Source organism: Callithrix jacchus, chromosome 8, assembly GCF_049354715.1.
Source record: "Callithrix jacchus isolate 240 chromosome 8, calJac240_pri, whole genome shotgun sequence".
In the NCBI taxonomy this organism is placed as follows: Eukaryota; Metazoa; Chordata; class Mammalia; order Primates; family Cebidae; genus Callithrix; species Callithrix jacchus.
In genome coordinates this window covers 107684459-107707620 of record NC_133509.1, presented here as the reverse complement: position 1 = coordinate 107707620, position 23162 = coordinate 107684459, and the positions used below count along the sequence as shown (strand labels likewise).

General features: G+C 47.3%; 1 protein-coding gene across 12 annotated transcripts in view; it reads left to right on the top strand.

Annotated features, from left to right (window-relative positions):
- Window positions 1–23162, top strand: part of DPF3 (double PHD fingers 3) — a 289593-nt gene that overhangs the window by 101053 nt on the left and 165378 nt on the right. For all 12 annotated transcript variants that reach the window (XR_013521362.1, XR_013521359.1, XR_013521358.1 and 9 more), the window contains one exon: window positions 22386–22546. Coding sequence is in view for 3 of the 12 variants with exons in the window: in XM_002754072.6 (XP_002754118.1) it covers window positions 22386–22546 (161 nt within the window). In the remaining 9 variants the exon portion in view is untranslated. The remainder of the gene's footprint in view (window positions 1–22385; window positions 22547–23162) is intronic.

Sequence of the window (23162 nt, the reverse complement as noted above, 5' to 3'; positions counted from 1 at the left end):
GTGAGATGGTGGTGGTGGGGCAACCTGTAGCAATGGCATTGAGCTATTTTATTTTTTAATGCATTCTGCTTCGGCTCATCTGTGTGGACAGAGAGGCCCCTGGAGTGGATAATAGTGTCTGGGAGTTAACCCATGAACTGCCTTTTTCTGCCACTGGTGGCAGTGAGTGGAAGATAGGACTCCGCATCGTCATAATAACCGCTAATATTTACTGATCACTTATAGCAAGGCTGTCTCATTTGTTCTCGTCAGTGAGTCCATGAGAAGGGTCCTATTATCATACCCATTTTGCGGATGAGAATAGTGAAGCTTGCAGAGTTCGACAACTCCGACAGCAAGTAAGCAAGGAGCTGGAACTTGAACCTGGAGTCCTAATGCCAGTGCCCCAGCCTTTCATGGAAGAGTTTTGCTGCCTCCCACTTGGGGCAGCATGGCATGGAATGGGCAGCATGGCATGGAATGGGCACTCCTTGGATGTTTCCTGACTGAATGAATGTTCATGTTTACTGGCCATTTGGATAGGCCAGGAGCAGCTTCATGAACCCCCATCCAGAGGCAGCAGGGTGGACTGGAGGGTGGCCAGAGAAACCCAGCTGGCCAGTGAGGCCTTTTCTCCTGCAGGTGCAAGAATCATATGGAGCAGGCTGTGTACTTGTTATTAGGCTGCCACATCTGGACTGCTGGGCAGGTCCAATGAAATTCTTGTTGAATTTGCTAGCATCCTCTATGCGAGGGAGCTGCAGGCAAGCGAGAGGTGGGGATGGAGATCTGTCAATGTCTCCCTCTCCCCTGGGGCTTCCCCACCCCATCTTTGGATGCACTACATGGCCCAGCTGGTGATTCAGGATGGATGTTGGATGCCGGCTTGTTAATTTCCTTTCTTCCTTCCTGGATATGGAAGAGAGATGGAGGTAGAGCGTGGGGATGGAGATAAACATAGCATGAAGCTGCAGGGTGAGCCCATATGGCCTTTGCCTGCCTGAAGATTACCAGTGTCCTTAACAGACTGGCAGCTTGTGTGGATGTTTTCTGCCTTTTACTTTCTTTTATGTCTTGCTTCTGTGAGAAAGAGGAGAATTTACCACTAGTGAGCCTCGTGCTGTACGATGAGGAGAAAGCAAGTGACCTCAGCCGTCTCTCCCCTCCCTCTGTCCCCAGGAATGTCTTGTCAGCTTGAGTGGTCTCCAGCCAGCCAGTCCGCATGGGGCAATGCTGCCTTGTTAAATGGCCTCATGACTGCGGTGCGATGCTTTCGGTTTCTTTTCTCCCCACATCTCCCTCAAATTATTACTTCATTTGCAGTGGTGATCAGAACAAGGCAGTTCTATTGATTTCTCTCCTTTCATTCTGAGTTTCTCCATAAACTAATGGGACCTAATCATGTTTGCAACCCCATCTTCAGGAGGAATTGAACTTTCAGTGTTTAAAGGGAGGGACAGAGAATGATTTTGGAGTGAGAGCATTCAAATTCTATTTGTGCAGAGATTTTAAGATAACACCCAGTTCTGTGTTTCAGCGGTGGTTTTTTTTTCTTTTACTGTTTTGAAGAACTGGTCTCAGTTCTGGATATTTTCCTTGCAGTCTATAAAATGTTATGGGAGCCACTCCCCTGGAGAAGTAGCATCAGCAATCTAAGATTTGGAGGGGTTGAGGGAGAGAGGTTCAGGTCAGCTCTGGAGATTTGGGCCACACTGGGTCACTGGAAGTGGCCTCTGCTCACTGTACCTGGTTCTGTCAGGACACAGTGGGACTTTGCAGGGAGGGGTGGAATGGTCTGTAGGAGCAGGCGCTGCTGCTGCTGCGGGTCCTTGGAGTGCTTTGTTACCCTGGGGAGTGAGAGCTGGCCAGCAGTCACGTGGACCAAGGTTGGGAGGCTGTGCTGAGCTGGGTTCTCCAGGAGTCCATGGTGTGGACTATTTTGGGCTCTGTGGGGGCAGCACTGTGGGGTGTGTGTGCAAGAGAGTATGTTTGCCACCAAGAATCGCTCCCAACACTAGAAATGCGGGTTTCTTTTTCTTTTCTCTCTCTCTCTTTTTTTTTTGGCCATTGGTTCCTAAAACATAAAAAGCCAAAGCCTTTGGATCTTGAGTGGCATTCACAGGGGATGTGTCTTTTCCCTGCAGAAGGAACTTTGGGAAGTACAGTGGGCTCCAGGCCCAGTGGCAGGAGGCCTTCCCCCTCTTTGTGTCACCCTGTCCCTCCCCTCCCCTTCATTTTCCTCGTGACAGTCCTGGGCATGACTTGGAGGGGTCTGTGCTTGCAGGCATGTTTTGTTAAAATGCTGGTGTATGCCCAAGGACCAGTGATGACTCCCAGCTGGCTCTGCAGGAAGGAGCAGTGGGTCAGGGGTGGGGCTGGGGGGCATGTTCCAGCTCCCTGGCTGCTCAGCATTCTCTGTGGCCAAACTGCTGTGCCCCTTGAACAAAGTGACTCTAGGCAGCATGAAGCCTTCTGTGCCCTTTATCCTAACTCTCACGCTGCTCTACGTGATCTCCTCCCAGCCATGGGTCGCTGGCATCTCTGAGCTGCCTGCCTGGTTTAGGTTCGAGTCTGTGGTCCGTCTGTCATTCGAAGGGATCGGTCATGAGGTGTGTACTGGTGGGAAATTAAGGCTTTATAGATTTGGGCTGACCTGGTCTCTTATTCAAGTTTTGCCCCTTAGTAGTTTTGAGGTTTTGGTTAAACTCCGTAACTTATGTGACTGTTTTTCTCATCTTTAACATAAGAGTGAATGTATGCAAATGCAACCCAGACCCTGCCACATTGTAGTTGCTCACAAATGATATTGTGATTCTGAAGCTGTGATGGTGGCTTTGTGTGAGGTACCAGGACATCATCTGAGGGGTCCTCCAACACCCTGCCCTGGAGGAACCTTTCAGCACAGGGGACCCCTGCATTGGACCCGATGCTCTCTGCTTTCTCCTAGTCTTGGTCAGACAGCTGGCTGTGGGCTTGCTGGGCTCCCTGGGGCACTGCTCTCCCTGGTGGAGCTACCAGGGCAAACCCTCAAGCCAGCAAATCAACGTTTATTTATAGGTCTTGGAGAGAGAGAACGAACCCCAGCAGCAAAGAAGGGCCTAGCGAGGCAGCTGGAGTGATGAGGGGACAGCGGCAGTGGTGGGGGAGCTGGGGGAGGGGCAGAGGCCATGTGGCACTGGTATGTCCGAGAGTCAGGGTTCCAGAAAAGCAGCGGCTTCACAAGAAGTAAACCCAGGGGTGTTTAATACCATGTCTAGTTTCAAAAGTGTGGGCAGGGACTCACATGAGGGGCTAGTGCAGCAGTCTGGGGCTAGGTTCGCAGAGTGGGGAAGGTCACTGGATTGCAGAAGTAGCTGTATGAAGGGGGCTGGCCCACGGGAGCTGTGACCTTCAGTGGGCAGATGCAGACACTCCATAGTGACCTGGCAGGAAGGGGCTGGGAGAGGAAATCCCCTGTCTCTCTCTTCCCTCTCTGGATACCTGCCATTGACCCAGACCATCAGAAGCAGAGGGAAGTGGGCAAGCAGTTGATCTCACTGGACAGACTCCTGCAGCACCCAGCGGGGAAAAGAATGGTAGAGAGAGCATCTGGAGGGGCCGATGGAGGAGAGCCAGCACACAGGGGCCAGAGAAGGAGGCAGTGGGGCTCTCAGAGGGGAGAAGTAAGGCTGGGGTTGTTTTAGAAGTTCAGGGGTAAAGAGAGTCACTTTGCTAAGGGGACCCAGCCAGGGGCAATGAGGAAGCATGCTTAATGTCATGGGCTCAGGGGGATTGATATAATGTGGGTTAAGTCTTACCCTATTTCTGTATGGTCTTGGGCAATCTAGGTAACCTCTGAGGCTCAGTTTCCTCATCTGTAACATGGGAATGATAAAGACAATATTCTCTCCCTCATGGTGGGGTACAGTGAAATCCTAACCTACTCAGCAAGGTGCCTGGACACTGTAAAGCCTCAATAAAAGACAGAAAGACGGGTTTGCATAAAGTGTCCAATTAAGTACCCAACATGTACTATGGAAGGCTCAGTGGGGACATCAGAGAAATCATTTATCCAGCTAATATTTATAGAGTGCTTACTATATGCCAGGTACCAGCTTTAGGTACTGGCGACACAGGGGTGAACAAACTAGACTGATCTTTCTCCCAGGAAGCTTTTATATCTAGTGAGAAAAGCAGGTAGTAAATAAACATATACATTAATTAATTATATATATATTTATTATTATTTTTTAAGAGATGGGGTCTTACTTTGTTGACCAGGCTGGTCTTGAGCTCCTGGTCTCAAGCCATTTTGCCATCTCGGCCTCCCAAAGTGCTAGGATTATAGGCATGAGCCACCGTGCCTGGCCATTTAATTAATTTTAAATAGGGATAAGCTCTTACTATGTTGCCCAGGCTGGTCTTGAACTCCTGGGCTCAAGCGATCCTCCCATCTTGGCCTCCCAAAGTCCTGGGATTACAGGCATGGGATCCTTGCACCTAGCCCATACAATAATTTTTGATAGTTGGCATCATGCCAGAGTGATGGGAAAGGAATGAGTGCTGGAGCTAAGGAGTTTGGGGGAGGCCCCCTGAGGAGGAAGCAGTGAGTGGAGTCCTGAGGAAGAGATCACCAGCCCAGCTCGGGGCTCATGCCTGTAATCCCAGCACTTTGGGAGGCTGAGGCAGGTGGATCACTTGAGTTGAGGAGTTTGAGACCAGCTTAGGCAAAAAAGTGAGACACGATCTCTCCTGAAACAAACAAACCAAAATAGCTAGGAGTGGTGGCACATGCCTGTAGTTCCAGCTACTGGGGTTGCTAAGGTAGGTGAATTGCTTGAACCCTGCAGGTCAAGGCTGCAGTGAGCCATGTCACTGCACTCCAGCCTGAGAGACAGAGTGAGACCATGTCTCAAAAAAATTTAATTTTTTTAGAAAAGGATGATGTAAATAAATGGATGGATATAACACAAAATGTCCTAATGGATCAGCAGACCTTTACTGTAGAGGTAGCATGGGTGGAGGGGTTAAGGACCCAGACTCTGAAACAAGACTACCTGGTTCAAGTCCTGACTTGGCCACTGACAAAGTGACTTGGCCTGGGAATTAAGCTCTCTCAGCTCCCAGGTCCTCAGCTGTACAATGAGGGGCAGTAGCAGCATCTCTCTCATAGCGCTGTTGTGGAGATGAAATGCGATTCCTGTTTCTAAGCAGGGAGGGCAGAGGCCCGGCCAAGTGCTGTTATGGTGGCTCAGGCTCTGCAGTCCTGATCCTGTACTGATCCAGTACCCACGTTTCCCAGGAGCTCACAACTGGGATGGCAACATGCCTTTAAAGAAATCACGCAACCCAAAGCAACAACCGGATGGTTTTCAAATAAGTAGCCAGGCCATTGTTGGAGGGAGGCCTCACTGGAGGGCCGGAGTGGGGATGGGAAGGCTTTGAGGAGGGATGTGAAGACCAGAAGATAAAGTTAATCCTAACCAGATCTGAGGGCATTAGGTGAAGACAAAAATCACCTGTCAGTCTGCCCCAAAGCATTGCTTGGCCCTCCCCACACTGTTTGGCAACAGCCTGTACTTCCCCAGCTGTGGCCTCAACTTTGGGACTTATCTACCAATTAGGGACAACCCACCATCCCCTTTGTCAGCTACGGAACCTTTCCATCTGTTAAAAGTTGTCGTGATCCTTCCACCTCCACCTCCTCCAAGGCTGAAGAGGCAAAGAAAGGTTAGAATTCAGAGGTCAGAAGTCAGGAGCCAGGGCGAGGGAGGGCAGTGTGGATGGAACTGACTAGAACCCTGTGTGTCTGGTGACTGGCAGATTCTTCTGTTAAGATAAGTGGAACCCTCTGCAAGGTAATTATTAGAGAGCATAAATTCCCCAGATAACCTGTCCTCCTAAGAGATATTGATGGCTGTGGGGCATGTGCCGGAGGCGCTCTCCCTCCACCCGCAGTGACTCCGCGGCCCCACTCCTCCTCCTCCTCCTCCTGTTCCCCTCCTTCTTTGTTGCTTCTTCCTCTGATCAGCTGCCCTGCCCGGCCCTCCTCCCCACAGACCACAGCCTCTGCTTGCATGAGCTCTTCTGAATCTTTCTCAGTGCTCACCTCCTGCTCATGTAATGAGGTCCAGGACACAGTGTGGTCCTCCTGCATCCTGTGGTCCAGCAGGATTGGCGGCAGAGATGCAGCTGCCATGGGGAGGAGGAGTTTTCCAAGAACAGAAGGAAGGCTTGAGCTTTGCCTGGTCCAGGTCCCCAGAATGAACATGGGCCAAGCGCATGCCCGTCAGGGTCAGGCACTGTGAAGGGCCAGGGTCATACCTTGTCCCAGGGATCAGGTGCTTAGCATGGCCAGGCAGGTAGTAGGCACCTGCTGGCAGGTTTCCTTTCTCTTACAGTACTCTCCGAAGCCCTCTCTTCTCTCCAGAGCCTGTGGACCTCCTGTGGGGGAGGGGCTTACATTTTGGCAAATATTCTTTAAATGTTTGAAGACGTGAGGGCTGTGTGCCTGGCAAATGGAGAAGCCGGGCCACCTGAGCAGGCCAGTTCTGGCCCCAGACCTGCACCCCACCTCTTCACCAAACGGAACCTGTCTTCCTTAGAAGCCCATGTATCGCCATCACTGTCCCTGCCTTGGGCAGGGGTGGTGTCTCTCCTCATTCCTACCACAAACAGCTTATTAGTAGAGTGACTATCATTTATCAGCCAAACAAGGGCACTTTGAGAAGGAAAAGTCTAATAATCATTACAGTGGGACCTTGATGCGAATCGGATTATTCCATGAAAGCCGGGTCCTATTTCTCAAAGTTCTCTGCCTGAGTGACACTAGTAAACCTGTCTACGTTCCTGGTCATGACTTAGTGTGATTGGAGACTGGGGCCCGGGTGCCGCCGGGTTGGCCTGCTCCACCCCTTAATTTGGCTCTGCACATGTGAAGACAGTCTCTCCATTTGACACATGGGAGGCCTGGGCCCAGAGAGGTTGAGAGATTTGCCAAAGACCCAAAGTGACTAAATTCCGACTCCAGTCTGGAATCCAGATCTCTTATTTCCCACATCAGCCTAACTGGGGAGACCCGCTTTTCCCTATTCCATGGGATGAGAGAATGGTGGCGTAGCGTGGGCTGGGCTTCTGTGGGCTGTGTTCCTATCCTGATGACTTTCTAGGGAGGAAAGAGGCATCAGCAGGGCATGGAGGCACAGGAGGGAGAAGAAGCCAAAAAGAGAGCCTCTCCCATGCCTGGCTGTTCCTGAGGGTTCTATTTGAAGTGAAGGGCATAAGGAGGGTTTTGGCACCAAGGCCTTTGACAGAGCATCAGCTCTGAGTCCACTCTGGAGAGAGGGCAATGCTCTCAAGTCTTCAGCTGCCTCAGCAACAGCCTTTGATTCAACAGGAGGAAATTAGGGCTGCGTGCCTCTAAGAAGCGTCCTTTCGTCCACTGGCCAACAGCATTTCTTAAATGAAACAGGGCTTTCAAGGGAGGCTAGAAAAAAACCCAACAAACTAATTTTCAGCTATGAGTTTTGCTTGCTGTAGTTAACAATAATTATTAAATAGGTAGGGTGAGCTAGTGTTTGTTTTCCTTATGATTAACTGTATTTATGGGTTTTTATTAGGTTGTACCAAGCTGAGATAATTGTAAAACTATCTGCTTAAGCTGTGTGACTCTTTGGTTTCCTATTCTATTATTTTGCATTCTGAGGGTGGAGGCTTTTCATTATTCAAGGCTTATGTTATAAACCAGGAGTCGGCAAACTTTTCCTGTAAAGGTCCAGATGGTAAATATTTTAGGCTTTGCGGGCCACATGGTCTCTGTTGGAACTACTCAGCTCTGCCATTGTAGCACAAAAGGAGCCACAGACAATATGTAAACGGATGGGTATGGCTGGCCTCCAATAAAACTTTATTTACAAAAATTAGTCCTGGGCTATATTTGGCCAAGGGGTTGTAGTTTGTAGACCCCTGCCATAAATAATAGAGGAATCCCTGAACTAGGAGTCTGGGCTGGGATCTGATCTCAGCTCTGCCTTGGTATGTCCAGAGGATATCACTTCACCTCTGTGGTTATTGATTTTCTTTTTCCTTCCTTCTTTCTTTTCTTTCTTTCTTTTTGAGATGGAGTCTTGCTCTGTTGCCCAGGCTGGAGTGCAATGGCATGATCTCGGCTCACTGCAACCTCCACTTCCTGGGTTCAAGTGATTCTCCTGCCTCAGCCTCCTGAGTAGCTGGGATTACAGGCATGTGCCACCACACCCAGCTAATTTCTTTGTATTTTTAATAGAAATACAAAAAAATTTCTATTAAAAATACAGAAAGTTCACCATGTTGGCCAGGCTAGTCTCAAATTCCTGACCTCAGGTGATCCAACCTCCTTGGCCTCCCAAACTGCTGGGATTATAGGTGTGAGCCACCGCGCCTGGGCTGGTTATTGATTTTCTTTGCAACTTTCTTTGCTGGTACCAGACTAGACAGTGTCTAACATTCTAGGATTCTTCAATCTGACCCGTTTATGACTTTCTGGCATTTCATTTTTTCTGCCTTGGTCGATGTTCAGAACCACAGGGCCTCGTAGAGTCCATTGCTCCTTGCTCACATTTGGGATGGATTTGGTTTCTAAACTGCATAATAGCATTTTGTATTTCTCTGATGGTATCTTTTCAGGAAGCCCCGTATTAACTCTTTTTGAGTTACTGCATGGTGGCTCTGTGATAAGAAGGTTTATTTCTGGGTTACTTGACAGTTTGGGAAACTGAGGCATAAAGAAACGAAATAGCTAAGTTTACCCACCAAGCTGGTGATGCTCATGGAAACCTAGTGTCTCCAAGAAAGGAAGTGTTCAGGTTATTGTAGTTCTGGAGGCAAAACTCGTTGTGAGGCGGCAATGGCGCCCTTGTGAGAGGCCAACAGTGCGGTGGCCAAGAGTCAGGTTCTGGCAAGACTGCTCAGACTCAAGTATTAACATGGCCATGTAGATCCCTAGCAAATCCCTAGCAAATCTCTGCGCCTCAGTTCGCTAATCTGTAAAGTGGGGTGTGTGTGGGAGGGTATAAAATCATGGAGTTGTATGGAAAAATACAATTACAAGTTGTATGGGCATAATACATATAAAGTGCTTAGAACAGTGCCTGGCACACATAGTAAATGTCAATAAATATTAGCTATGCCAGTATTGCTCCTATGACCAGCATCCTGTCATCCTTCTGTAAATATATTGAAGGTGTCTCTTCTTCATTAAAATATTTTTTTTAATTAATTTTTTTTTCTGTAGAGGATCTCGCTATGTTGCCCAGGCTGGTCTTGAACTCCTGGCTTCAAGTGATCCGTCTGCCTTGACCTCCCAAACGGCTGGGATTACAGGAATGAGCTGCTGTGCCTGGCCTCTTCTTAATTTTATACCATATTCATTTTCACCTTTAAAAATTTTTTTGAGACAGTGTTTGGCTCTTGTTGCCCAGGCTGGAGTGTAATAGCGCGATCTTGGCTCACTGCGACCTCTGCCTCCTGAGTTCAAGTGATTCTCCTGCCTCAGCCTCCTGTGTAGCTGGGACTACGGTGCCTGCTACCATGCCCAGCTAATTTTTGTAGTTTTAGTAGAGACGGGGTCACCATATTGGCCAGGGTGGTCTTGAACTCCTGGTTTCAAAGGATCCTCTGGCCTTGGCCTCCCAAAGTGCTAGGATTACAGGCGTGAGCCACTGCACCTGGCCCATTTTCAACTTTTGGTTTGGAGACTTAGGCTGACTACTTTACTCCCAGCCTGTATTATAAGTGACTCTTGATGAAGTGGAGGAACTGGGAAAGAAGGTGGTAGAGGGGAAAGGCCTGGGAAGGAAGGGAGAATGGGAACTTGTGAAAATAGGTTTAGGGAAAAAGGAAAAGCAGATTCTAGATTCAGCCAAGCTAGCTGATATTTTTTAGAATGAGAAGAAAATGAGATTTCCCATCAGCAGTACAGAGGTTTTGTATCCTTTGTTGTTATCCTGGGATGTAGAGGTGACAAGGGCAGATTTAGGCATTTCTAGGGTGCACTCAAGATTCCAGTTTCAGTCCTCCTGGTTCCCAGTGTGTTTTTACTTCCTCCACCAGAAAACTTAAGTCTGGGGACATAACCAGCCTCTCCGTCAGTCTGGCTTTGTTCTATTTACAAGTGTGTGCCTCCAAAAATGGCAGGTCTGAGATGGTTTTCTTAGGAGGCTGTCAAGAGAGATTGGGGTGACTCTCAAGCTTGTGGAGGGTTAAATGAGACTCAATGCTTCTTTGTTTGGCTGGATGTCCCTTAGAAGGGTGGCCTGGAGATCATTTGGTGTGCAGGGCATTTGCTTCTGTAGGCTGATTTTAACCAACTCTGACAGGAGGGCAGAGGCCCGCAAGCGAGGTCAGGACCACAAGTCCCATGCCGGCAGGTGCATGATGGGGAGACTGCGCCCTCCGGATGACCTTCAGTTCACATCGATTTCCTGTCAAGCAGCTGCCCCACCCCTATCCTGCTGCTGCCCCTGGCACCACCCGTGGGCCCTGGGTTCTGCTGGAGGACATGGATCAGCTCTCTGGGAACGACCACACAGAGGAGGTTAATCCTTTTTAGGGACATGGATGGGTACATTGGAGACCATCTTTTGGCACTGCTAGTTTCCAGTGCCAATATCAGGCCTGGAATGTCCCTTTTGGGCATAGAAAGCAGTGACTGATGTCTTGAATGGCATGGTTGATCTACCTGGCTCTAGTCTCTCTCCAGGTTTGGGGTATGTGGGTGGCATTGTAGGGCCATGAGCAAGATTTGAGTGTGGACTGTGGAACGGGCCACTGACCTGCTGTCATTCATGGTGTGTTGCGCAGGGAGGGCCAGGAATGAGGCGATGGCTGTGTGATTCTTATTCCCTGTGCTGGGGGCCTCCCACCAGCACTGACTTCCAGCCCTCTACAAGGCCAGGCTCCCATATCATCCAAGCTGTCAGTTGCAGATGGGCCTATAACTTTCATGTATTTGTTCAGTGATATCTGTCGAGCATTTCCTATGTGCCAAGTCTTGTGATAGGGGCTGGGGATCTGGTGAGACAAGGACCCTGCTCTCATGGTGCTTACAATTTAGTTGCATAGAGATGATCAGTAAGCAAAGAGAAAAACTTTGATAGTGGCATTATGAAAAAATAAAGGATATGAGATAGTGGGTTGGGCTACTTCCAGATAGGGTGAACCCAGGAAGACTTCTCAGAGGAGCAGCCAGCCACAGGAAGATCTGGGAGAAGCATGTAGTGCTGGTAGAGGAGATAGCATATGCAAAGGTCCTGAGGTGAGCTGCCTGTAGTATAGAAGAGGAACAGAAAGAGGTGCAATGATGATGGAGCCCAGTGGGGAAGGAGGCAGGAGACAGGATGAAGTGGGGAAGGTGAGCCCAGCCAACCTGGGGATCTGTAGCCATGGGGAGGAGTTTGGATTTTATTCTGAGTGCAGTGAGAAGACATTGGCAGTGTTAGTGGGAGAGAATGCCATGGCCTCCTTTCCATTTTTAAGAGATCACTGGGGCTGGGGGTAGTGGATCATACCTGTAATCCCAGCTCTTTGGGAGATGGAGGTGGGCTGACCTCTTGAGCCCTGGGGTTCCAGACCGGCCTGGGCAACATAGCCAAACCCTGTCTCTACCAAAAAAACAAAAAAACAAAAAACACACAAATTAGCCAGGTGTGGTGGCATGTGCCTGTAGTCCCAGCTACTCTGGAGGCTGAGGTGGGAGGATTGCTTGAGCCTAGGAGGTGGAGGCTGCAGTGAGCTGTGACTGTGCCACTGCACTCCAGCCTGGGCAACAGAGCAAAACCTTGTGTCCAAAAAAAAAAAAAAGGTCACTTGGGCTGCTGTGTAGAGAACTGACTATGGGAAGAACATGTTCTTTGTGGCCATGTTAAATACCAGACTGATATCCTTTACTGGGAGGGCAGCGCCCCTTGTATTCCAGTGGAAAGATGAGGGCTGGGGATCTGTTTGTCTAAGAATTGTCTCTAATCAATTGTCTGCTTCTACAGGCGATCACACCCAGGGGGCAACATCCCAGTGCCCTGCTCACAGTGAGGGTTTCAGAAAGGACTCAGTCTGTGGACCAGGAAACTAAAAATACTTTCTCAATCAATGAAATTTCTGTGATGGATGTGTGCTTTCTCTCTAGGTATGATTCACCCTGGATAAAGCAGGCTTCCCCCCGCCTCACTTTTGTTGCTTTCTACATATTCTTTAGCCTCCAGAGGAGAGATTTATTTGGTCACGTCTGGATGGCATTTGAAAGGCAAACCTTGGATACAAAAAAAGCTACAGTCCTCTTCCTCCCTGGAGCATCCCCTTCCTGCCGCCCCCCGCCATTATTTACTGGAAGGAATCACTCTGCTTTTACTCTGCCTCCAGCCTCCTGTCCTTGGCAGCCCCTTGACTTCAACCCCGAGATCCGTATGTCATCAGAACACCCAGTGGCAGCTCAGAAATCATGGCCAGGTTCAATATAAATTCCATCTTGCTTAGGCAGCTTTGCATAATAAGTCCCTGAAAAGTCTTCACCAGGGTAGATGCTGGAAAAGGGATTTATTGAGTCTGGTGGGCCTGTGTATCAGAGTGAGCCACGTGGACGTCATAATGAAGGTTTTAGGGTTCAAGCCGTTTGTCGGACATCACTTTCACAAGGGATACCTTTGTCCCCAATGTGCCCTTCCTGGGATGTTTTGAAGGTCACAGCCACCCACAGAGTGACTAAGGATGTCAGATCTTCATACATTAGCCTTGACCGGGGCTTTTGGCCATTTTGTAGGGGATGAGGACGTCTGTGGGATTAGTTTGCTCCAGGTTAGTGCTGCCAGGGTGATCCCTGCCAGCTTCCTGAAAGAAGTTTACCCACAGGAACAAAACCAGCTGAGTGAAACAAAGTGGGCTAACTGGGCCACCCAGCTCTGCCATTCAAACATGGCAGCCGAGGAGCAGCACAAGCCCCTCTCCTTCTTGCCCTTGCTTTAGAGGTTGGGGAGCTATCTTTAGATCAGCTAGTCTTGTATTTCTCAGGATCACTGGGGAGCCGATGTCTGGATCACATCCCAAGCCTCTAGGATCAAAATCACACAGCTTCCCACCCCTTACCGATTTTTTCACAATCCCAAGTTTGAGAGCCATTCTTTTGGAGAATGTGGTGATGGCATTCTCACTAAGCACAAGAGGGGCATTGCTACCCCCACAGAGAAGGAGCTCGTTCTCCTGGCATAGGTCTGATGTCGGTATCATTGAGAATTCAGTGAGCTTCTTGTAAAGTTCAGAGAAGGAGAATGTCAGTTCTGTGGCACCTTGCAGGGTGGCATGAATTTGCACATGGAGAAATAAAAATCTCAGGAGCTGAAGGAACCTTTTTTAAGGATATGGGAAATAAAGTCAACAGGATTTGAACTGGGAGGATATCTATTTTCAGATGCCCAATCCTGGGCTCTGGAGAAGTAGCCAGATAGCTTCAGGCTTACCTCGTATTCCCATGGAGAAAGTTAGGAAACCCCAAACACCTCTCATTAGCTTTCATTAGTTTGCTGAGGATGACATGATATTTCAATCAAGCAACCCGTCTATCACATGCTTCTACATGTGTGCATGGGTTGGGTAGCATGCAAGCACATAGCTCTCAGTTCCTGTCTTTAAGATACTTCCAATCTTATTAAGTGAGCCGAGATAAGGAAGGTGCAGAGACCAGTGAAAATAAAGTGAGGCAGGTAGGTAGCTCAGAGAAGCCAGACAGCAAACCCTACTGGCAGAGATAACCTGTGAACCTTCCTGGAAGAGGCAAGCCTTCAGCCAGCCTTTGACTAGGCTAAGATCAGCCAGGTCGAGGATAGAATACAAAAATTCCAGGTGGGAGGAAATAAAGTATTTTGTTGGTGATTCAGGAGTACGGCTGTTTCATATGTGCAGGGGAATCAGAGGAGGATTCACTCACTCACTCACTCACTCACTCACTCACTCATCATTTAGCCCAATGTGACAGGCATGACCCAACATATACTGGGCTTTGTGAGAGAGCAGTAAATGAGCTAGATGTGGTCTCTGTGCTTAGGGCCGTCCTTGGGTGGATTGCTGGGGTCACCATCCACCAGCTGCCCTGCTCTCTTGGATGCCTGAGGCTCAGCCTTGGTGACCCCAGAGGCCTTCTGTCCTGGGACAGAGGTTTGAGTGGGTTCCCAACAGCCTCAAGGATACTGCCATAGTGAGTGTGGCATCACATGGCAGGGATCAGCCTGCTCAGGCAGAGGGTCATGCCACAAAATGGCAGCAAGTACTGCACTTTGGGGAAGGAGAAAGGAGGCTATTTATTGCAGGCATCTATGTCTGTGTGCCAGAAGTTCTATCTTATTACATTTTCTCACAGGTCTGAAGTAGGACTCTCACAGGTCTGAAGTAGAGTTTAGGCCCAGGGAGGGTAAGTAACTTGCTGAGGGTTGTGTAGCCATTAAGAGGTGGAGCTGGACTCAGACATGCTCAATTCCAAGTCTTCTTTCCACTCTACCCCCATATATAGTTTTTCTGGAAACCTCCACAGCTGGTAGAGGAACTTGGGCACCACTTGGATTCTACACTGAGGAGTGAAAGACTAAATGCTGAGTTTGAGGGAGAATTCCTCTTGCCAGGCTGGGTAAGGGTAGGGCTGCAGTTCTTGCAGTTACACCACCCAGGTGCTGCAATGACCCAGGTACTGGGTGATGAGGACTGAAGGAGAGCAAATGCAGACCTTCTCTTAATGTTTTTTCTGAAGCTGTAGTGGACAGCCATACAGTTTAAATCACCAATTACAGACTCTGCAGACTGTGCCCATGCATGCCACATGCGTCTTCCTGCTCTAATTTAAATGCCTTCCCTAGGTGAGTGGAAGGTGAGTTGTCAAATGCTATTCAATGGGGACTTACTGGGCATCTATGATGTGCTGGGCGTTGTGCTGAACACTGGGGGTAAATCAGCAAGAAGGCCAGGTGTGCAGGGGTGCTGGGCTCCCCCACTTGAGGGGCTGACCTTCACGTTGATGATAATGTGAATGGTACTTGCTAGAGTTTTTCAGCCTGAGAGGCTGTGTGCTGTGGCTCTGCAGATGTGACCTCTGCCCTCATGGAGTTTATAGTCTAGTAGGGAAGAAAAATACTAAATGTCGAATTGAGTTGAAGTTCATATTATAGTATTATTATTGTTGTCTTTATTAGAAGAAGAAAAAATGAGGAAGGAAGGGGATTGGAATCTCTTACTTGTCCTCCTTAGCCCTTTTTTGGGAAACATCTAGAAACCCTTCCTTAGTCATGTCTAGCTGCTATATTAAAATGCCATAGACTGGGTAGCTTCAACCACTAGTCCCCAACCTTTCTGGCACCAGGGACTGGTTTCATGGAAGACCATTTTCCCACAGACTGTGGGGGGTTTGGGCTGATGCAAGTGCATTAAGTTTATTGTATACTTTATTTCTATTATTATTACATAGTAATATATGATGAAATAAGTATACAACTCTCTATAATGTTGAATCAATGGGAGGTCTGAGCTTGTTTTCCTGCAACTAGACAGTCCCATCTGGGGGTGATGGGAGACAGCAACAGATCATCAGGCATTAGAGTCTCATAATGAGCGCACAATTGAGATCCCTCATGTTTGCAGTTCACAGTAGGGTTTGTGCTCCTATGAGAATGTAGGGCTGCCATTGATCTGACAGGAGGTGGGCTCAGGCAGCAGTGCTCACTTGTCCCCTGCAGCTCACCTCATGCTGTGCTGCCCAGTTCCTAGCAGGCCATACACTGGTACTGGTCTCTGGTCCAGGGGTTCGGGACTCCTGGCTTAAACAATAATGATCTGTCACAGTTCTGGAGGCTGGGAAGTTCCAGATGAGGGTGCTCCTGATGGCTTGCATACAGCTGCCTTCTTGTGTCCTCTCATGGCAGAGGTGGAGAGAGTGAGAGAGCTCGTTCATGTCTCTTCCTTACCTGAGGCCTAATCTCATCATGAGGGCTCCACCCTCATCACCTAATTGCCTCCTGGATTAGGCTGTTCTTGTGTTGCTATAAAGAAATACTATTATAGTATTATTATTGTTGTCTTTATTAGAAGAAGAAAAAATGAGGAAGGAAGGGGATTGGAATCTCTTACTTGTCCTCCTTAGCCCTTTTTTGGGAAACATCTAGAAACCCTTCCTTAGTCATGTCTAGCTGCTATATTAAATGGGGTAATTTATTTAAAAAAGCACTTTAATTCACTCATGGTTCTGCCATCTGTACAGGATGCACAGTGCTGGCATCTGCTTGGCTTCTAGGGAGGCCTCAGGAAACTTACAGTCATGGCAGAAGGCAAAGGGGGAGCAGGGATGTCACATGACAAAAAGCAGGAGCAAGAGAGAGTCAGCCAGAAGGCATCACATGCTTTTAAATGACCAGATCTTGCAAAAGCTCACTCACTATCACAAAGACGGCACCAAGCCATGAGGGATCTGCCCCCATGATCTAAACATCTCTCCTCTCACCATGCCCCACCCCCAGCATTGGGGATTACAGTGCAACATGAGATTTGGGCAGGGGTAAATATCAAACGATATCACCTCCCAAAGGCTTCATCTCCAAACACCGTTGCATTGTAGATTTTTTTCAGGTGAGGAGGAACGACACAATTCAGTCTGTAACAAACACTAAACTTGGTCTTCTTTCAAGCGCTGCATTAGGAACAGGACCACTTCAAGGAAAACAAAAACTTGGCCGGCCGTGTCTCATGCCTGTAATCCCAGCACTTTGGGAGGCCAAGGTGGGCAGATCACGAGGTCAGGAGTTTGAGACCAGCCTGACCAACATGGTAAAACCCCATCTCTACTAAAAATACAAAAATTAGCCAGGTGTGGTGGCACGCACTTGTAATCCCAGCTACTCAGGAGGCTGAGGCAGGAGAATCACTTGAAGCTGGAAGGCAGAGGTTGCAGTGAGCCGAGATTGTACCATGGTGCTCCAGCCTGGGTGACACAGCGAGACTCTGTCTCCAAAAAATAATAATAAAAAAAAGTATTCTCCCACCTTGCCAGATATTGCCCCCTGCATGCTGGTTTTTCTAAAAGACTGAATGGGAGACAGAGCTTTCCATGAACAGTTTGAGTTAAACGTGTTTAAATGCAAATAACAGGAAGTTAGCATATTGGTGTAGATGAGCTTTCTTGTGTGTTTGTGGGTGGCTCTGGCAGTGTGAGCAGCTGAGTGAGACAGCTGGAAAACTCGGTGCCCACAGTGAGGAAGAGGCGCCACTGGGGGAAGGAGGGCCCTGAAATCCTGCCACAGGCTGGGGCTTCTCTTCAGCTCTGCTTATCTCTTCTTCTGTGCACAGATAGCAGTGATGGGCCAAGGTCCTGTTTATACAGCAAAGAGGACTTGGGGCCACAGAGGGGGAGTGGAGAGAAATGACAACTTCCTGAGAAATGAAAGAACTCAGTTCCAGATGGGATGAAGGCAAGGGAAGGGTCAAGGCCAACTTGTTAGGGAGAGGGAGAACGGCATAGCCTCGGCCCCCACCCCCACCCCTGGGAGGATTGAGACGGGTGGACGTGAGCAGGCTTCTGGCAGAAGATAAGAAACTTGCTATGAGACACGTATTTCTGGTGTGACAGGACACCTGTCCTCGGGTCAGAACACAAAACCATAGAGATAGTGAAATGCTGGACCTGACAGTGATCTGAGAAACTGGAGTGAGCAGGTATGGTCTTGAGAGCAGGAGGTTGGAGGAAGAGGAGCAGAGGTCTTAGAGGGCTGTGATTGATGGCTCTGAAAAATCACATCTGGAGCCTGGTTGGCAGCTCATGTTTCCCATTCTGAGTCTTTTTTGGCCCCCTGGAATCCATCTCTCCACAGATATACTCAAAGAGGGTTTCTGGAAATCTCACATAGGAATGCTCAGCTCTCAGAGCAGGGGCGGCTCCTCATTTCAGATGATAGGATCACACAGGGACCTCCATCTCTTACAAAGCCCCTAGAACTAGGCAGCCAGCACTGCTGCAACCAGGATGCTGTCTGGGGGGTCTGGGGAGCCCAGCAATTTGTTCCCCTTGCCTTTCCTATTTCCGATTGCAGCCTTGAGTAGCCTGAAGTCAGTTGTTGATGAGAACATCATTCTACCCTGCCTTGTACCATCTTCCTCCAGCCTAAGACATCAATCATCCCTTGGGGATCCAGCCCCCTTGGTTTGGTTTATGCAGGTGATGGCTGGGGCTGTCCATGTGTGATCCAACTCAGGGGACATTGGTCATCACTTCACGGATGAAGCATTCACTGCCAGCATGTCCTTGCTCCCTCTGACCCCTTCAAGTTTAATATAAATATTATTCCTGGGATCCTATCATTGTGGGATTTTTTTTTTTTTGGTAGAAATACCATGCTGGAAAGGACATTTGTCCTCTCTGCTGTTTAAAATGCTTTCTACAGGTTAGGGAGAACTAGCCATCGATTTTCTTCTAGAGAGCATAGCAAGCGCTGTGAAGATTTTGGCTAATTAACTTTTGGAGAAGTGCTTCTTGAATTTATCGGGGAGGTTGAAGTCTTCTTTTCTCCTCTTATGTCTTGAAAAAGGCTTCAAATTTTGGTTCCGAATCTCTGCCAACACTTGGTCTGTTTAAAAGGACTTCCCTGGAGATGGTGGTAGAGGGACTGTTGAATGTCATGTTTTTGCAGCTTCGATCTTAATACAGTTGTTCCAGTCCACGGAAAGTGTTCTCTGTTTACATAAGAGAGGTATCATTCACACAAAGATTACATTTAAAAATATACATTTCCCCCCCAGCATGCTTGTTACTAATAACATTGCATGTTCTTAAAGTGGAAAGTATTTAAGATGAAATTAATTTTCGCCCAGCGTGCCACTCTGTTTGACTTTCTCGATCCAGTTGGTATGGGGCACCAATGTTGGCCAACCTCACTTTGCATTTTTAGCAAGGCCACTGTCTTGTTCTCTCGTCTGGATTGACGCTGCTGGAAGTGAGTTACTAGCATATTAGGACAAGTCCACTTTGGAATTCTACTGTGTAGATTTCTTTTGTATTGCTTTCTAGAAGTTTATTTTGAAAATATTCATCTCCAGTAGATGAGTTTTGGAATAAAATTTTTAGTTTTCATTTTTTGGGGGGCCTGATTTTAAGGGTTCACTTTTCAGCAGAATTTTTGGGGTTGGGATAATTAGCATCTTTATTTTGGCAGTCTGTCAAAAGGTCCTGGGAAAGAAGATTGCTGCTCTCACGTTGGACACCCCTCCATCACATGTTCTCATCAGTTCTCATTGATGTGGCGTGGCTGCTTGCTCTTTTGTGGGTGGGGGCTGGAGCATCCAAGACACCCTGAGCAGCCTGTGTCATCTTATCTGGGCCAAGCTGCCTGTGAAGGCTCTATTCCACTGAGCTACATCGCCATCGCAGAAGGAAGTGTTTAAGCTGGTGTGACACAAACACTTTGTAAAAAGTGGTTCTTTATTTTTGATCAATCTCATGATCCTTGTTACCAGCTTGGATTATATCAGCTTATGTGCCATTCAGTTTCGTAGCATTTTAATGGGCTTTCATCTCCCCTCCCCAATTCATTTCCAGCTGCATGACTATTACAATTTGATTACAGTTTGGTTTTGCAACTGCCAGGACACTCTCTGAGCATATTATGCCTTCATGTGAATGTGAAGGTGTTCAGAGGTAAAAAAGGAGCAAAGGGGTTTTTGTTTTGTTTTGTTTGTTGTTGTTGTTTTTTTTTGAATGCTTGTCAACAAGTGATTTCCAAATGATGCCTCAGAAGCTTCCAGGATTGTGTTTTCCCATAGTGAGATATTTGCTTTAAGCTCTTTGATAGGACCTGACCCACTGACTTTTTAAAAAGAGTATAGAATAGTGCATTTAAAACTTTGCTTTCTAACAAGTGGTGATGAGAATGTGGAGTAGATGGAACGCTTGTACACCACTGGTAGAAATGTAAAATGGTACAGCTGCCGTGAAAAACAGTGTGGTGGTTCCTCAAAAAATGAGAAATAGAACTACCATGTGACCAAGCAGTTCTACCTCTGGGTATATACCTAAAAGAATTGAAGGTAGGTTTTTGTTTGTTTGTTTGTTTTTTGACAGAATCTTGCTCTGATGCCCAGGCTGGAGTGCAGTAGCAGAATCCTGGCTCACTGCAACCTCCACTTCTCAAGTTTAAGGAATTCTCCTGCCTCAGCCTCTTGAGTAGCTGAGATTACAGCCATCCGCCACCATGCCTGTCTAATTTTTATAGCCAGGCTGGTCTTGAACTCCTGATCTCAGGTGATCCACCTGCCTCAGCTTCCCAAAGTGCTGGGATTACAGGTGTGAGCCACTTTGCCCAGCCTGAAAGCAGAGTTTTGAAAAGATATTTATATACTTATGTTCATAGCAGTGTTATTCATAATAGCTAAAATGTGGAAGCAACCCAGATGTCCATTGACAGATGAGTGGATAAGCAAAATGTGGTATGTGCATACAACAGAATATTATTCTGACTTAAAAAAGAAGGAAATTCTGACATACGCTATAACATAGGTTAACCTTGAGGATATTATGCTAAGTCATATAAACCAGTCACAAAAGGACAAATACTGTATGACTCCACTTTTATGATATGACTCTACTTTTATAAAGTACTTGGAGTAGTCAAAATCATAGAGATAGAAAGTAGTGGTCAGGTGCAGTGGCTCATGTCTGTAATCCCAGCACTTTGGGAGGCCAAGATGGGCAGATTACCTGAGGTCGGGAGTTCGAGACCAGCCTGACCAACATGGAGAAACCCTGTCTCTACTAAACAACAACAACAAAAAAAATTAACCGAGCATGGTGGCACCTGCCTGTAATCTCAGCTACTTGGGAGGCTGAGGCAGGAGAATCACTTGAATGTGGGAGGTGGAGGTTGCAGTCAGCCAAGATCGTGCCATTATACTTTAGTTTGGGTAACAAGAGCAAAACTCTGTCTCAAAAAAAGAGAAAAGAAAAAAAAAAATAGAAAGCAGAATAGTAGTTGCCAGAGATGGGAGCAGAGTAGGAATGGGGAGTTGTCGTCTAACGGGTAGAGTTTCAGTTTTGCAAAATGAAAGAATTCTGGAAGTGGATGTAGTGGTGGTTGGAAGCACTGTTGTCTGCATGTGCTTCATGGGAAACTTCATGTTATGTGTATTTTACCACAATTAAGACATTGAAACAAAATCCCAATTTTGCTTTTTAAAAATTCTTCCAAATACTTGGGTTAAGAAATGTTATTTTTAGAGACTTTCCCTCTCATTTTAAGCTGTTATAATCCAATTTGAAATCTACATAGAATGAAAACAGAAAGACATCACAATATTGCTTCAGAATAAACCCTTGATTCTCCCTTTTGCCCTATGACCTCTGTGGTTCCTTCCCTTTCTACTTATTCTTCCCACCGTGCACTCCTTTGTGCCCCTGCCGCCCGACCCCAGGAAGAGGCTTAAATTTACCTGGCATAGGTTATGTTATGTGTATTTCCTTGAGGCATTTATTAGTCTGTGCCTATATTTTATTTGTTAGGCATTTGATCTCATTGATTATTTTAGTGCTTTGCATTTGATCAATTATATCGTGCTCTATTTTTGGTCTTTGAAAAGGACACTACCTTAAAATCAGTACCATCACCACGTGTCCAAAAACCAGAGTCAGGAATGTAAAATTTACTGTGCTTAACCAGATTCTCAGTCCAGCAAACCAGAAAGGTCTTTCTATTTGTGTTTTAAACTCCGTGAGTTGAATTATTTTGAATTCGAAATTGTTGAATTCCGTTAGTTTTTTCTCAGAAAATTATTTTTCTTTAAGTAATACAGTTTTAAAAGATTGGTGCCTGTTCCTCTATGCCTCCTTCCTCCTGCAATAGCCCTACTTTTATAGAATGTTTCCTCTGTCCTTCTAGTTTTTGTTTATATGGAGTGTTTCTCTTCCGTTGTAATGGAAAACTGGGTATCTTTGCTGGTGGTTTGGGTTCACCTAGAGTGCCTTAGCTGGTGACTTCTGAGAACAAAACGTAGCCAGTAGGAGTGAGGAGGTTCTAGAAGCACGATGCCCTCTAGATTCTGTACATAAGGTTGTTCCCGAGCTACCTCCCCTCTGGAGTGGGACCTATGCCTTTGAGAACATGGACCGTTCTCTCTTACTGGTGATTCATTCTTGAAAGCCCATGCTCTTTATTAAAGGAGTTTCCAAGTTGCTTGGCGGATTTGGGATAGAAAATAAAACCTGGTCAAGACCTGACACTGAGTTGCATTCTGCTCGTTCACAAGGCTCTTGGTGCTCATTGCCTTGGTCTTCATAACTGGGAGATCTTCAGTCTTCCCAGGGAGGTGGGTGTTTGACATCAGTTTCCCTCTGGGTGTGTTTCAGTTTTCCCTGGCCTCACTCCTTCACTCTCTGACTCTGGCAGGCTCGGGGACCAGTTCTACAAGGAAGCCATTGAGCACTGCCGGAGTTACAACTCCCGGCTGTGTGCAGAGCGCAGCGTGCGCCTTCCCTTCCTGGACTCACAGACTGGGGTGGCCCAGAACAACTGCTACATCTGGATGGAGAAGAGGCACCGAGGCCCAGGTGAGCTATGCCACTCCTGCTCTGGAGGGAGGAAGACCAGAGCTTGTCTGGGAATCCAGGCAGCCTGGGTGGGATCGGGGCGGGGCAAGCTGCACATGGGCCTCTGAGATACCTTAAAGAAACTCAGCTACTTTTATACTCATGGCAGGTGTTCCAAGGAATGCGTGTGAGTCATTGAAGCCATGTGGCAGGGGTGGGGTAGGGTGGGAAGTGAAAGAGCTAAAGGTGTTTATCCCAAAGAAGGCCAGACCGAGGACATGACAGCAATCTTCATCTTTTACCTTTGGGTGTTGGTTACAAGCTGGAAATCTGCTGTTAGATCTGAGTGTGAGGCCTAGCTTTGTCATCAAATTTCTGTCCCTCAGGTTCTTCATCTGTAAAATGTGAATAATAGTACTTACCACATAAGATTTTGTCTGAAATAAATGGGAAGTTTGATAAAAACTCATAACATGAGTTTAGCACATGCTAAGTATGAGCTTCCAAATTGCTGGCTATTATTATTATTACTGTTATTACTACGACTACAGGACACTAGTCTTCTAGGCCCCAAAGAACAGAATAAAGACCTTCTTATTAGGGAGATGGCTACAGGAATGTGACTTTTTGGCTCTGT